This window comes from Hyalella azteca, unplaced genomic scaffold, assembly GCF_000764305.2.
Source record: "Hyalella azteca isolate HAZT.00-mixed unplaced genomic scaffold, Hazt_2.0.2 contig5650, whole genome shotgun sequence".
Classification (NCBI taxonomy): Eukaryota; Metazoa; Arthropoda; class Malacostraca; order Amphipoda; family Hyalellidae; genus Hyalella; species Hyalella azteca.
The window spans coordinates 247,371-263,911 of record NW_025935833.1 but is presented as its reverse complement, the minus strand read 5'-3'; the positions used below and the strand labels follow the sequence as shown (position 1 = coordinate 263,911).

The window sequence follows — 16,541 nt, the reverse complement described above, 5'->3', positions numbered from 1 at the left end:
GCAGACAAGAGAATTTTCGGCGGGCGGTTGAGATTCAGGAATTAGAGAGCAGATGACCCTCGCGGGATCTTAATAGGCAGGATTTATGCAGGTATTTTGTTCGTATTTTGTGAGCTTCGAAGGACGGAGACTTTGGGTCTGAACGAAACTCCACGAGAGTTTTTGGCTAAGCTTCTTGGCCATAGATTATACAGGTCATAAAATGGTCTCTGCCATCTGCAAATTTTATGGGCCCTTATCTACTGCTTATACGTCACACGAATATTAATGAAGACCCAGATTTAACGTACGCAAAGTGGCCAATTTGCCAGAGAGAACTGTGTTTTTTTTTTCGCAGGGTTAGCGCAGATTATAATTATGGCTGACGAAACAGCAAATGTGTTTGGAAATTTTCTTCATTGTAAGATATCGAGAACCATCACGAAATTTGAAAAAAATCTATCAACATCAACTGGGTTACACAAGACAGTTTGACGCATAATAACTATAAGATTATAAAAATTGCGGTCATTATAAAAAATCGAAGCGTTGCCAATCAAATTGATTTACGTTTTTGTTGCGAATGAATGTTTACCAAGGAATTACCAAGGAATGTTTCAAAAATTTCTTATTTCAATGACTTTTCAGATGTGGCAGCAACGCTAGTAGTTAAGCATGCTTCATGATTTCAGAGAATTTTAATTCCCCACTGAAACCTGACAGTGAATTCCCCACTTAAACCTGACAGTGAAACAAATTCAAGACAATGAGTTTCCGGCTACGATTTTTCATGATTGGGGCCATGACTTTAATGTCTGAGGTGAGTGTTGCTCGTGGTTCTTATTTTGTTGTAAATTTATTGTTTCTCAGAATGCATCCGTGCCATTTTATATATAATTATTTTCAGATAAAATGCATTTCTTCTTAGCACAATTTGTTATGTTAGTGTTTGCAAGGGTTTTCAGGTGCTCCTTATACAAAATATATTGAAATTACGCTTATCAGACATTTAGGTACGAATAGCATTGAACACGGTCAATTTATCCGAGTATAAAAGATAAAAATATTCACTACTGACCTCGTTACCACGCATGCCTTTAGATACGAATAGCATAGACGTCGATCAATGTACATATAGACAATGTCTGTCAGGTGCAGGGCCAGCGGCGACGATGTTCAGAGGAGATCTCTGACATACGCAAAGAGATCTCATCTCTGGGCGCAATGCAGGACGATCTCTTGCACGCTCTGACGGATCTGCGTCTCGGTATCGAGTCTGCTGTGACAGTCGCTGCTGGATCTCTGCCAGAGGACTGCAGCGTCGCTAAGAAGAGAGGCGCCTGGGGACCCTTTCAGATGGTGAGTTTTTATCGTGAATTTATTTAACTTTGTATTGTTGTTTACTGCACATTACATGAATGTTTCAATTTACTGAGTGATTTACGGAAAAAATACAGTACTTTAAGTATTAGTGTTCGTTTTAAAAGTTTATTTCAGGAACTTGTTGTCTTGTATTCAATGCACTTCATGAGGAAATTTTTAAAACGACTTGGCCATAATCTAATACGGAATTTCGAAGGAAAAGCCTAATTTTTCACTTGGGACATATGAAATCAAGCACTCATGGTCCATTAGGTTATAAATCGACTTAAAACTTACTTATGGATTGAAAAATTATCCAAGTCCAAGGCTCTGGCACTGAAGAAAATAAAAAAAATAACTTGGGCTACTTTCCTTTGGTAATCTCTCTGTATTACGAGAATACTATCATACAGTCTCAAACGAAACAGAAAGGGAAAACATTTAATCGTAAAATACAAAGTCTCAACAATAACTGATATCAAAGGCAGTCATAATTCTCTGTAAACCAACCTCACAAAAAAGTTTGTTGCTCTTGCCATATCGAATAATAAGACGTAACGGATCCAAAAACCGCCCTACGGTCAATCTTGAGGAATTGTTTGGGTCTTCACAAACTTTTTAATAGAGAGCAGTGATGTCCTACGGAAATTGCATGCATAATAGACCAGAGATAATGAAATGAGTACTTACGTCATAATAATACAATTATAGAAGCCTTGCTGTTGGAATAGAGGATAAACAAGATGTATTTTTCCATTAGCATTTAAAACGCCGATGAGTTTTCACGATGGCATGAAATTTGTTATGGAATGGGATGAAATTTTTAAAGAGAGCTGATGCGTTTCCTGCCCAAACTATTGATGAAATAAGCAGCAGGTTTTGCTGGTATTTTATTGCAAACTCCTGCACGTTACGGGAAGCACTTGTCAGCATTTTTCATGATGACGGGTGGCGCTCGGAGAGCTTTAAAAATGAACCATTATTCATCCTCCTCGTTCCATTGATCAACAGTTTTATATTTCCGACACATTAAGAGGTACTTTCTGGAAGAGAAAAGCCGTGTCTTAGGGTAACAAAAGAGCTCAAGTTCGACGCATCGTTCGGACCAGAGAATCTAATAATTTTGTCGAAATAGAGAGACTGGCATATAAAGTCGGGCTTTATTTGCCACTTAAGGTGGCAGTCGAAGGTATATTTATCCATTGATCTGGAAGCATTTAATGGCTTATAACTAATATCTAAATGTTATGCTACAACTATTATATTTTTTAACGTTTATGGCGTGCAGGATGGCTACTGATCAAGAATCCTTCAAAGACGGGGGAGTTAGCTTTCTAGCTATGCATGAATGTAGAAATACCAATGAAATAGAGTTTATTCCTGAGAAGATTTAGTCGGAATTGTTTAGTAGAAATACTTTTTTAGTAGGACTTAGTGGAGGAGTTCTACAAGAAACTAGAAAAAATTATGCACCAATTAATGATTTTGATATTTTGAGTATGGACATGCCGTAAAATAGTTTTCTATTTTTAATGATGTTTATTGAGAGAGAGATTTTTAAGAAGAATATCACCACAGAATAACAGATTGTAATTATAACGGCGATGATATCAACAGAGGAATCTTCAAGTAACATATTGCTGATACAAGCTATGTAAAAATACATATTTTACATATTATTTTTTTATAGATGCATTTAGATACTATAGAATATTTGAATACCAAAATTTTCAATCGTCCAACTTCTGAAGGACTGATTGATGTCGTACGTTCATTAATAGTTGCTACTTGTCTGATATAATAATTAATAACCAATAATAAGACAGCCAATACATCAACTTGGCTGAAATATCAAAAGACGCTCACATGTAAGGTCATTGATCAGAAACTTCGCGGATGATGCACAGCCAAATTTGGGCGCTCGAGAGAAATTCTTGCAGCCTGCCTTTAATGACTTTACCTCGTAGGGAAATTAATTAATAACTATTTTCTTGGCGATGATTCAGAGGAGCCAATGAAGGAAGGAAGTAAAAGAATTTCTAGATGGGAAGCTCGACTTCTTTGAGAACCTCAGTGATAGATAGATCAAATTTATGCCATGTTGATGTAAGGCTTTTTTTATGAGTTGTTTATCGCTTAAAATTTAGTAGATATTAGCATTGGCAGTGGGTCATCTGAAAATACGTTGACAAATATTCTTTGGTGCTCTTGAATTGCCAAAAGTACATTAATTTTAAAATCAAATATCGTAAGCCTTCCGGCTAAATTTGTATTTGTATGTTAACATCTGAATTATCGCTCGGAAATTTCTTGGCTTGAATATGAATAACAAATAGTGATGAATTATTCCGACTATCGGACGAAAGTACCGACATAATAAAACACGCGTGGATTTCTGCATGAATTTGTCCGAGAAGAATGTGAAAGTTACGTAAAAGCAGCTTGCTACAGCCTGAATATGAAACTAGTACACTCCTGCGAAGTCGATAAGACGATGAAGCTTGCGCGATGATGCACTGCACAATTCATACAGGATGAATTCCTGACTTCATGGTGGTGAATTTTTATTCGATATCTTCCATTATGTACAAATGGCAAATGAAAAAACTAAGCAAGGCTCATAAATTATTACCTCTGCTGATCCTGTTAGTTGCGCAGTATTACAAAAAATGATAATATGTCTGACAGATGTTCACTCACTGAAGTTTCTATTCATGAGAGTTGCTGTAATTTTTTACAGTTCATCATTCATCTGCAACTAATTTACATTTCTCCTAGTTTCAGGAACATTTAGTTTCATCAAAGCATAATAGCGGTTTTCTTCTTGAACAACTTTGATTCAGCGGCCGACCGCGAACTCAAGTATTGAAGCGTCCTTCAATGATTGATCTTGATTTAGAAATGGGCTTTTAATTATTGTTTTTACGTGTCCAATTTGTAGACCTCTGCTTTCCTGTAAAACAAAACCACTATTTGTCCAATGCAATTGCCAGAGACCGTCTGAAGGCATCAGTTCAAAGAGAATTTTCGTGCCCCAAAACGGCACAAACAGAAATTCAAAGCACTTAGCCCAAACTTGTGGAGAAACTTGGAAAATAACCTGCACGCAGGACATAAAAAGAGCTTTGACCGGGGTATTTCAGAAGTCCGAGTAATCGGCACTGATCTTTCAATTAGCTGAATTACTTTTGAAGGTAACTTTCCAAATTACTACTGCGAAATTTATCGCACAGTTGGTAAAAGGACGACAAAGAACAAGGAACAGGCAATAATGCTTGGCAACAATAATTTATACGATCAATAATACTTAAGAATTACATCATAAACAATACTAAAGTGATATTAGCACAGTTATCAGAGCTGTAACACGAGAGGATATTACGGTATTGATGGACATGGAGAGAGTATTGGATGATTGACGTTTTCGTCTTTTTTTGTTGTTCATATAAATGGCCTAGCTAAGTAAAAGCTGCGAAACATTAATAATAAATCATATTCGAGATAAAACTTGATTAACTTCAAATGAAAAATGTTATAACTGACTGATGTTGAAATGCTGTAATAATCAGGGCAGAGGGGAAGAAAACGTCTACTCCAGAATATAATACTTCCACAGTATAGCTTAAAAATGTAGTGGCAAACACAACAAAAAGGACATTATGAAAAAAGAGAAAACAAGTGCTATGGGGGGATGCAAGATGAAATTTTAGATAACAAAAAATAAAATAAACGTTTCTCTAAATTCCACAGTGGAAAACAATGCTTTCAAATCACCAGCGAAAGAAGGTCAACCTATAAATCACCAGAGAAAAAATGGAAATTCTCAGTCCGAGCTTTCAAGGGGGAAACGCTATTTTAGATTACGAGAGAAAATAAGCGTAACTTTATATCATGAGAGAAGAAAGGTATACCTTTAATTCACCAATTAAAAAACATTAGCTTCAAATATCTAGGCAAAAAGAGTAACCCATATATCACCAGAGAAAAAAAGGTGTACCTTTTCGCAATATACAGCTTTAAATCACTAGTGAAAAAAATGTGTACCCAAAATTACTAGATAAATGCTAAATATGAACTGAAATAAAACTCCAGGGTGTAGTTGGAAGGGTAAAAAAACATTCACCATACAAAACTTCTGGCTTGAAGCTCAGCGAAGCTCGCCCTACAAAACACACAGCTCGATCACTCGTATTTGCCAGGGGCTGTTGACACGAGCTCGTCTTATGTTTACCACACCAACGAGTGTCTGTGTCTTTGACTTACAACATCGACAGATATGACTTACCAGAGAAAGGTAAAACAGCCATACAAACCTCTAGCCTTCTTCAAGGAAGATGGTAAGGAAAAAATACTACAAATAAGTTTGTGTATTATATTGATTAGTAATTTAACTAAGTTTGCATGTATGATCACATGAAACATTCATTGTGTCTTGGCTGGATGATGTTACATAGTCTTGCGGTAGCTAGAAATTTACATATCTACCGGAAAGGTTATGCTGAAATTATTTAAAATACATTTTTAAGATAAAAAACGTTAAACAAAATAAACGAGTACTCACAATTAATGAATAATATTGATTGGCAAATAAAAATCATAAACTGCTTATTCAACAATATCTTGTCTTCAAAAAGATCGCGCCTCCTGGCATAGGACCTCGTATGGTTCGATGCGACATGCTTACCGACGGTGGCGGGTGGACGGTCGCTCTGTGGCGGGAACCCGTGATGAAAACCGCGGGGTTCGGTGAACGCGACGGGCCCAGTGGTGACACCTTGCACCGGGACAGCCCCCGTGTCAGCTCATACCCCACACGGTCAGTCAAGCATGACTTGTCCGCGCGGCCACCTGCTGAAAAAGACCCGCAGCGCCCCAGCAGAAACGACATCCTACCGGACGAGCGGCACCCTGCAGGTGACGCCGGTGACGAAGAGACGTGGTACCGAAGACGACGACTCCGGCGCTCCTCACAAGGTTCTTCCCGGGAGCTGTTGCGTGAAAGCTTTAACCGAACTTGGGTGGAATATAAGGATGGATTTGGACATCACACAGGAGAATATTGGATCGGTGAGCTTTAATCCAAGTGTTTAAAATAGTACAATACAGAGCTTAAGATCTTGGGTACCTGAATTGAGTAATATTTTAGTTGAAGTTTACACGACTGTGCATTTGCTTGGCATGATGGGTCGAGATTAAACAAGATAGTTGATTTTGCTCGAAAATCAAAGCGATACATTGATATGATTTTTTGAAAGCTGCCTTTTCTAACCGTTTTCAGATGAGTAGAAATTTATACTGAACACTTATTCTATATCATTAGAGATGATTTTCCTGTTTATGTTCTGCCAAATATAAGCAAACTCTTGCACCTAAATTTACTTCGACACAGGCTTCAACGGAAATGTTTAAGAGAATTATTTTGCGTTCATTAATTAATATAATAATTATTTAAATTACTTAATTATGATTAATGTATTTATCATGTATCAGTATGATGTACTTTGTCGAGTACAACATCATACCCTAGGACCCTTGATTTCGTTACTGATCATCTACCTAATAACTTGAACGAGAAAACTATAAATAAATCAATTGAAAAAAATTAAATCATGCATCGTCCAGCAATCAAATGCAGCAATATTCAAAAGACTGTAATGTAAGTGATGAGATAATCTGTTAAATCGCTCAAAACTAATTAATTAATAATGCATGGTATTCCAAAGATGTAGGTGTGAAATATGTGTATTTATTGTCAGATTCGATAGATAATCTACATTAAACCTCAAAAATCCTCTTACATAAGATTATCTATCAATTTTCACACCGATGTTTGAACAAGAATCAAGACGCTCACGTCATGTTCGTTTCCATGGCAACTTGTACTCTCATCATCCGATTCAAACTCGAATGTCCAATATTATTCGCAGAAAACTGGCAATTAGGGTGTTTTTTTACAAGCAAACGTCAGAAAATTTCGTATCCGAATTGAATTTCAAGCTTTTTCATAGCACGTAACCTGCACAATAATAATTAACGAGATAATAGACGCTTCTCAAGGTTGCTAACTGCTAAAATTAAGCAGAGAATTCTCGAAATTGTTTGCATCATTTTACCGAAGTGGCGAATTTTCCAGATTTTGCCGAGATTTTATGAAATGATTGGCATGATTTTGTATTTTTAATGATCAGGTCAAGGGCAGACTGCTGACGCGAATGCTATCGAGCCGAAAAGGATTTGTAACAATATGTTGGTATCATTTAACGTTATAACAAAAATTGTAAATGAACCAGAACTATAAAATCTTTGAATTCCAAGAAAATGACTCGTTTAAAATCATCCACGAATGAACCGAATTGGGTTAATCATGAACAATAAACCTAATGGCGTTAACAATGAATCAAGTTCGAATTTATAAAAGAATGCCATCAGCGGAAATGAACGATTTTTCTTTCCTACCCCGATCAACAAGCCAATCTCCACAGCCAATAAGGTGTCACAGCGTTACGTCGCCTTGACGCATTACATACTTGAACACCTATACTTCTTGTTACTGCAGCAATTGTATGCACTTGAATTGAACATGTACAGCGACAAATTTATCACAAGAACCATATTACTCCTAATTAATGACTGAAAATATGTCACCGCAAATCTTGCGCCATGAATCTGTTACTAACAATCAATCACTACTTGTCGATTAACGTACTAGTGATGTGTGATTGAAGACCATGCGTGAAAAATAAGCAATTGGACTTTTTTAGTTATTTCAATGAACCATAGTTTACTTAGGTATAATCTCAATACGTAAAAATTATGGGGCAACAAAAGCTTCATGGGCCTTGTTTCTTGATGACAGCGACTTTTATTCAAGGCAGCGTAAACTAATCTCCAATTAAAAAATACAGCCAAAAATTTAGCGATAAATCAATGATTTTTATCGATTGCCTGAGAATCACAAAATATTCAAATGCACGTATTTCCGCGAGCTGTTTCTTAGCTAGGTCAGTACCTCCAAACGCGTTTGTCTGCGATGGCGACGTGTCGTAGTTTAGCAGAGCTGCAATATTATTGCAGGCCAGCCTTTGGCCGAGTCGTTTCTATGGCAACGCCAGATTACACGGTTGAGGCAAATGTAAGCCTCGCTGAACCTCTGCTCAAACTTTGTCCGGCGGTCTGAAAACCGCGCGTGCGGCTCACGGCTACCTCAGTTGACGGCGGATTTCTGAGTCAATGGAATAAAAACGCTGAATAACAATTGTAAGAATTGAGATACTGAATCTGAAGGTCGAGTAAGACAATTTAGACTTGATTTGAGAGCTGAAGTAGGCCATTAGTTACCGAATCTGTGGGTTGAAGTAGGGAAGTAGGACAATTATTGTTCCTTAGTTTTAGGGTTAAAGTAGGACTTGAGTTCCTGAATTTCAGAGTTAAAGTATGAATTGGGTTACTCAAGTTGACATTCACTGCATTTGTTTGAGGGTTAAGATACTGAGTTTTGGTTCGTTAATGGAATAACATGACGAAGAAATGTATTAAAAGGGAAAAATTAAAGATTGCTTTAGTGTTGGAAAAGGATGAGTTTACGTTACTTTAAAATATTATTAAACCGCCGATAATTAGATTGTCACCGCTCTTGAATTTCCTTAAGGGTGATATGCAAATAAAATTATGCAAAAGAAACGAATGGTCAGAAATTCTCACAGCTGTTCCCTTTATTCTGCAGACCGCATTAACTGCTATTTATGCTATTCGTACCAATGTATCAGTTCATCGCCAGTTGACGCTGGGTTAAAATACGATAGCCATAATCTGGGATATCGCGATAACGCCTAGGTTGCGGCGTCGGAACATTTTATATTGAACAAATCTTCTGTTATCGCTTAAGGCTTTGATATGATCAGCTAAAAACACAAAAAAAAACATTTGCACGAGCAGGTAACGACGTGCTACATGCCTTGACTTCAGCTTCAGCGGAGCCTTGGGAAGCTTTGATTCTTCTGAACGATTTCAGAGGACAAAACGCTACTGCAGCGTACGGCCAATTCCGGTCAGTTGAATTCAATTTATTAAACAATTCAATTATGAATTCTTAGCACTATTGAAGCAATTTTTTGGTATCTCAAAAGAGTATACAGTTGTTTATTATGAATTTTTTTTCGAGAATATTCGAAATTACGGATCAATACAAGCATTTATGAATATATATCAGTATTAACACAGTATATGGAATCATGGATGAATACTCGGCTGATTCATTATAAAATCAGAAGTTTCTGGGCATAAGAGCATAATGTCTCAATCATCTGCCTCTGAGAATAATGCACTATTATGTACTATTATACTTTCTACAAGTGTGAACAAATGCTAGGTACTAATAATAAAAACATAACATAGCCATATAGCGCTAGCCTAATGTATCCATCAACAAGCCGATCAGTTCTGTATCGATTCAATATGAGTGACCTGGAACTAGAAGCGATTCGCTTCCATGCCAATATAATTGATAGCAATGATCTACTCACACGGAAGTCATGCATGTCGTATGCAGGTCATGCAGAGGTCGGTCATGTCATGCAGAGAGCCTTCCGCGTCAAACCATGATCGCGTATTCCGACAATAATTTATACTAGATGTTTGTTCCGTTTGCCATTGATGAGTAGGATTTCAATTCAATTTTCTAATGGTAAATAGTTTATTAATTACCTTGTAATATCTCAACCGGGTTCTCAGTTAAATTGTCATGGGTGAATTCGCTACGTACAAGAATTCAAATTAACGCTAAGACATGAACTGACTTGCATAAAACCTTTTCCTCATCGTTGATACAGATGACGCTGAAAGATACTGCTAGGGTAACTACTAATTCCGTACTAATTCCACTGTAAAATACTAATACAATACTAGAAACGCAATGATTCGGGTAATGTTATTTCTACATCGGATTCATTATGCAATACTACCAATGAACCATGAATTATTTCTTCGTTAGAGTATCAGACGAAGGCTCGGGCTACAGGCTCATGGCGGCGCAGTACGACGACAAGCGCAGTACGGCTGGCGACGGTCTGGCCTTCCACCACCGCCGCTCCTTCAGTACATATGACCGTGACAACGATGAGTATCATGGTGAGTTGTGGTGGTGATTATGGTGAGTTATGGTGAGTATCATGATTAGCTGTTGTGAAGATTATGGTGAGTAGTGGAGAGTATCATGGTGAGTTGTGGTGATAATTATGGTGAGTAACCCTGATTTAGTGTCAATGTTAGCTGTTGTGAAGATTATGGTGAGTAGTGGAGAGTATCATGGTGAGCTGTGATGGGCATCATGGTGAGTTGTGACATTGTAGTGCAGTGATAACGGCCCCAAGATGGAAGGAAGTAGCCATGTGTTCGAGCCGTGACTAGCTAAGTTCATTTTTCGGTAGCGAAGGTGGATACCATTGGTGGATATCAAAGGTGGTGCATCAGCATGTTCGTGGGCGGGTCACAAACAAACTGTATGTATGTACAAACTTACCTAGAGTGAGTAACCTTATGTATGTGTGTACAAACTTACACTAAGTAACGTTATGAGAGGTGGTGCTTGATATGGTAAGTTATGATCAGCAATGTGATGATTGGTTATGAGGTGAGTGACAAGTGTTATTGAGTACGGTGATCATTTAAGAAATGTATTGTTTTTATTTGCAGCTGAGTCGGCTGCAAATTAAATATACTCAGTTTTTATGATCTTAAATGTTCTCAACAGCCGAAGAGCAACTGTAGTCCCGAAATGCCTCTACTATCAATCTTATCTTTCAACCTTTCTATAATAATTTGCTTGCTAGTTAAATATTTCAAATTTTTTCTATCTATTGTACTTCTCCCATTTATTTTATCTTTAACACCTCGCCCCGTACACATGAGAGACGAAAGTTACATGGCAGAAAACAACCCGTATTAATCCTATGGGTTCATTAGTGAATTAATAAGATTCCCATAAGCTATAATGACGCTATATATCGGCACTATCATTGGTGGATGCTCTATAAAAAGAGCGCCTCTCCTGTAATGACTCACGGTGCGTGGAGTTCATTGACCAGTTATAAGCCAGAATCTTAAATGATTACGACAGCTTAAATGATTTGTATGGCGAGGCATTGCCTATAATATTGCGCAAATAAACAGCATTTGTGGAGCTGCATGGAACGGTGTGAAAACGTGCTTAAAAAATAGGACGGATTCTGTGATGTAGATTTTCTCACGACACTCGCATATACAGGAATGCATTATTATCTTTGGAAAATATGCAATTTTAGTTTGAATTCGACAAATCAATTTTTCATATGATAGAAATAAAAAGTAATATTTTGACGCAACAGCAATAACAGTCTTAATATATTCCTAAAGGGTATATTTAAAGTGTTTTAATCCAATAATTCAGTTCAGTTTGACCAGATTTAGAATAATGCGCTTAAAATGGCAGAGCGTCAGATATGTGACGGTATATGAGGAAATGGACTTATTAGCGAAATAATGTAAGCCAATGCAGCGCAATCTTTTATTTCAAACACACATCGATGCAGGCTGTGCCGCTCTGCAGATTCACTTTGATATAAGCCAGGAAGCTGTCTTCCAACTGATTTTGAATAATATGACATTATGGTAAGTAATATGCGGACGAATGAGGCCTGTAGTGCGAAAAAGGGGAAAATACGGCTATTATAGTGACTGTAAAAAAATAATGTGGCACCAAAGATCAAAAGAGTGTTGTATGCAATTGTTCTTCATGCTCAATAACTCTTACGTGTTGAGTAACATCAATAAATGATAAGAAGTGATCAGATACTGCAGGACGACGGTGAGAGATGTGATTAATTGTAATATTTTCAAACAAATTCTCTTTGCATTGTTGTCAATATCTTATTGGAGATCAAAGGCCCTCTGAAAATATTTAGGTTTAATTCTCCGTAATCATTATTAATTCATTTCATAGGGAAAACTGGTTTACCATATAACGATAAAATATATCCACGGTTTCAAAGCCACATAAAAAACTCGGTGCATTTGCATACAACTTTCCGCACGGATTTACCGACGTTTTACTTCACGATAAGCCTTTATAAAATTATAAAATCTTTAATGCTTTTCTTTGGTGAGTTTTCATGCACAGAAATCGTAGATAAAAATTATTCAGGATATTCTCTCATCGGTAATAAATTTTGCTCGTGAGAAAACCCTTATCCAATCGACGTTCAAAGCCCCCACTAGAGTGGCCAATAACAGAAACTGTTCCGGCGAATGAGACACTCAAAAACTGAAAGGTCAATGAAAACCCTGTTTCAGTAGGATACAAAAACTCTATAAAATAATGTCAAAAGATTGAAAAATCCAATTATTGGGAACTCGAGAACAATTTCCTGTACATAAAATGCCATATCGGAACTTTAAGATCAGATTTCAACAAGTTTACGAATATCTTTTTTTTTTTTGGTTCGGTGCAATCTTGTTACATTATTTATTCATGACCCTCAAAAATGAAAGGTCAGTGAAAACCATGTTTTACTAGGATAACAAAGACTCTATAAAATAACGTGAAAAGATGGAAAATAACATGAAAATATAGTGAACTCAAAATATAGTGAACAATTTTTTGTACATAGCATGCCATAAACAAATTTTATTGTCAGATTTCCCCAAGTTTACATAAATCTTCTTTTTTTTTGTTTCGGTGCAACATGTTACATTATTTATTCATGATCTCATACGTACAAACCATGATTTTCTGATTGCCTTGTCTGTCAGGAAGCCACTGTGGTCTGGACTACGGTGCAGGCTGGTGGTTTCATCAGTGCCACGTCTCCCTCTTGACGGGCGCTGGCACCTCTGATGCCCAGAGGGGCACTGAAGGCCCCCATACTCTGCACTGGAGGAACTGGAAGGGAGAGGAGGCGCTTCATTCTGCCGCACTTCTCATCAGGCCTAAAAACCAACTGTGAAAATGCGTAAAAACCCAATGTGAAAATACGGAAAAACCCAATGTGAAAATACGGAAAACCCCACTGTGAAAATACGGAATAACCCACTATGAAAATACGGAAAAACCCACTGTGAAAATACGGAAAAACCCACTGTGAAAACACAGAAAACCCCACTGTGAAAATACGGAAAACCCACTATGAAAATACGGAAAACCCCACTGTGAAAATACGGAAAAACCCACTGTGAAAATACGGAAAATCCCAATGTGAAAATACGGAAAAACCCACTGTGAGAATACGGAAAAACCCACTGTGAAAATACGGAAAAACCCACTGTGAAAATACGGAAAAACCCACTGTGAAAATACGGAAAAACCCATTGTGAAAATGTGGAAAACCCCACTGTGGAAATACGGAAAAACCCACTGTGAAAATACGGAAAACCCTACTGTGAAAATACGGAAAAACCCATTGTGAAAATAGGGAAAATCTATTGTGAAAATACGGAAAGCCCCACTGTGAAAATGCGGAAAAACCCACTGTGAAAATACGAAACCCCCACTGTGAAAATACGGAAAAACCTACTGTGAAAATGCGTATAGTGAAAATACGGAGTAATTGGCTGGACTATACGCGTGTTGATCTTACTCTACAAGGTTGACTGACTGAAGAATTTATAAGGTTAATTAGCTGCCTTATTCGAGCGTCAATCAACCATACAAGGTTAACTAACTGAACAATATGCGTTGCAAATTAGTTCAAAAGGTTAATTGGCTAAATTATTCGCATCTCGATTAGCTTTAAAATTTTAATTGGCTAAAGTATTCACGTCTAAATTATTTTTAAAATTTTAATTAACTGAAATATTCACGTCTCAATCAACTCTACCACGTTAACCAGCTAAAATATTCATGTCAGTTTTTAGTCTAAAACGTCCAATCATTAATGTCGGATAATATATTGAGGAGAAACATTCATATAAATCGAAGTTGTAGCCAAAGAAAAAAATATTCAAAAAATTGTTATTTATGTTCATTATCATTGCCAGTCTCGAGCAGGGAGTTAAATTTAACTTCATAGTAATTATTTAGCTTGAGACAGAATTCATATTAGAATTTATTCATATGTATTTACTTAAGATCGACTTCAGAAGAATACTAAAATGGAAATAAAATATATATTTGATTAGTATCCTAATATACTGATAAATTTTAAAAATTAACTTATGAAACTCCAACTTCAGACATTTAAATATTCATATCTCACTTTACCCACTGCGAAAAAATTGCTTTTGTTGCGCTGGTTCTCATTTTTTTCGCCTTCAACTTCTCGACCCTGCTAAAAATTGCCCCTGCTATTCCGAAATAAATCGTGATTAAATTTGCATACATATTCTGTCATTCCCACCTCATTTCCCAGCGTCAAACAGATATACCTTGAGATTTGCATCACGTTAACTCATGCTGAAAAATTCAGCATTCACTCTCTTCTTTAAAATACTCGAAAGTTTTTGCTGTGTCTTAGATCGCGCAGAAGACAAAACTCTTGTTTGATCTCAACAATAATAAACGAATGTAATCTGAGATCAAAGACCGATGATAAGAAGCTGCACATGAATATTAGGTGCGGACATTTATCAGAAAATATATGTGGCCTTTACAATGCAAAAAAGCCATCGAATCGCTCCCAAAAAATGCAATAGAAATAGAACAGTTTCTCCGGCAATCAGAATAATTGCAGCGATCTAATGTTATCATCAATAAAACAGAACAATCAAGAAATGCGTCAAGACCTTAGTAAAATACACATTAATTATTTTGTTCATAGGATGGCCTAATAATAATACTGCCTTTCCATCTTGCTTCATTCGCCTTCTATGAAAAACCTAAATTCATACGCTGTAATTTCGTCTGAGGCATAATCATGTCCGAACAGTGAATTAAAACATGCACCGAGAAAATTCTTTTCAGAGATAGAATTAATAATTATCCTGTACTTTTGAAAATAGGTCATTAACTTTGTCTTTGTTTGACGTATTAGATAATTTCTTTTATCATTTAAATATGTTACGGTGTTGAATGAAAAGTACAAGAAATTGAACAGATTTGGATTATTGTAATAATGTTGGATTATCCGGGAATTACCTATTCGCAAATGACGATGAATCGAATCACATTCATTTAATTTTAATTCCAAAATGTGTTCATTAAGTATAAAAATCCTTTAATAATTGCAGTGGAGACTCAAAGGCTGTCGGCCTTATAACGCTATTTCAAAAAATTATTAAACTTTAGAGTTAAACAAAAAAAAATAAACTTAAACAACTGAACGTTATTCTATCAAAAAACATAATAATAAAATTATAGGCAGCTTAATTTTTAATTGCCTATTCGAAGAGGCTCTTTCCAATAACACGACTATCACCTCAATGATTGATTTCTCAATGATTTTTCCTTGTTAAGTAATGGAGCGAAAATCGTTCAGTCATTACATCAATGACAACCATAAGACGCGGATTCAAAAAATACACATTTTTTACTGTTTTCAATACAGCAAATTCAAACTACATATTCCGCGCAATGAAAATCGCATGCGTTCATCATATTGCCATATCACAAAGTGGAGCGTAACGTAGATCATTAAACTAAAACTAACATTGTATAAGTAGTCAGACCGGAAGTTATTGGTTTCGAAATTTCGTCAAGTGATAATATTGCAAACGATAACATGACTCCTATATAGATTCATATCAGGTAATTTTTTGTATATTGCAAGCGCAGACCCAACTCGTGCTTTATTCAGAACATCGAAGGTGCAGTATATTGGAATAATTCTTTCGTGATTGACCGGACTGCAACAAATTGGAATTTATACATGATACCCAAAATGAAGCAGTTATTGTCATATTAATTATAATAGAGCTGTTTCAATATAATGCCTTTATCTCGTGACAAATGAAGTTTAGTTTGGATTCAACTCAAACGTTGTCTAAATTATTTCTATTTTTGCAATTCTCAGAGAAATTTGATGCAGACAAAAGAGAATAGCAGTCGAATCGAATCAAGCAGTTACAAGCATGCATCGCTATGGCGATACAGGTGAACATTACAGGCTTGGTTCTAGTTACCGTCGTCGAATATTAAAAACTATTCTTATAATGTCTTCATGAGATTCACCAATCGCAGGTGCCGAGGTCCTTAAATTGCACCGATCGTCTTAGTTGCTCAGCGTCTTCATTCT

General features: G+C 36.5%; 1 protein-coding gene across 2 annotated transcripts; it reads left to right on the top strand.

Annotated features, from left to right (window-relative positions):
* The first annotated feature begins 626 nt into the window (after positions 1-626).
* Positions 627-14,470, top strand: LOC108672372. Of its 2 annotated transcripts, none has more exons than XM_018160017.2 (6): positions 627-799; positions 1,138-1,338; positions 5,976-6,408; positions 9,277-9,388; positions 10,331-10,467; positions 13,126-14,470. In XM_018160017.2, the coding sequence occupies exons 1-6, from the start codon at positions 746-748 to the stop codon at positions 13,317-13,319; spliced, it is 1,131 nt and encodes a 376-aa protein (XP_018015506.1). In that variant the 5' UTR covers positions 627-745; the 3' UTR covers positions 13,320-14,470. The 2 variants fall into 2 exon arrangements, with proteins under 2 accessions (XP_018015506.1, XP_018015505.1); XM_018160016.2 differs by having other exon boundaries at positions 1,132-1,338.
* The last annotated feature ends 2,071 nt before the right edge of the window (positions 14,471-16,541 follow it).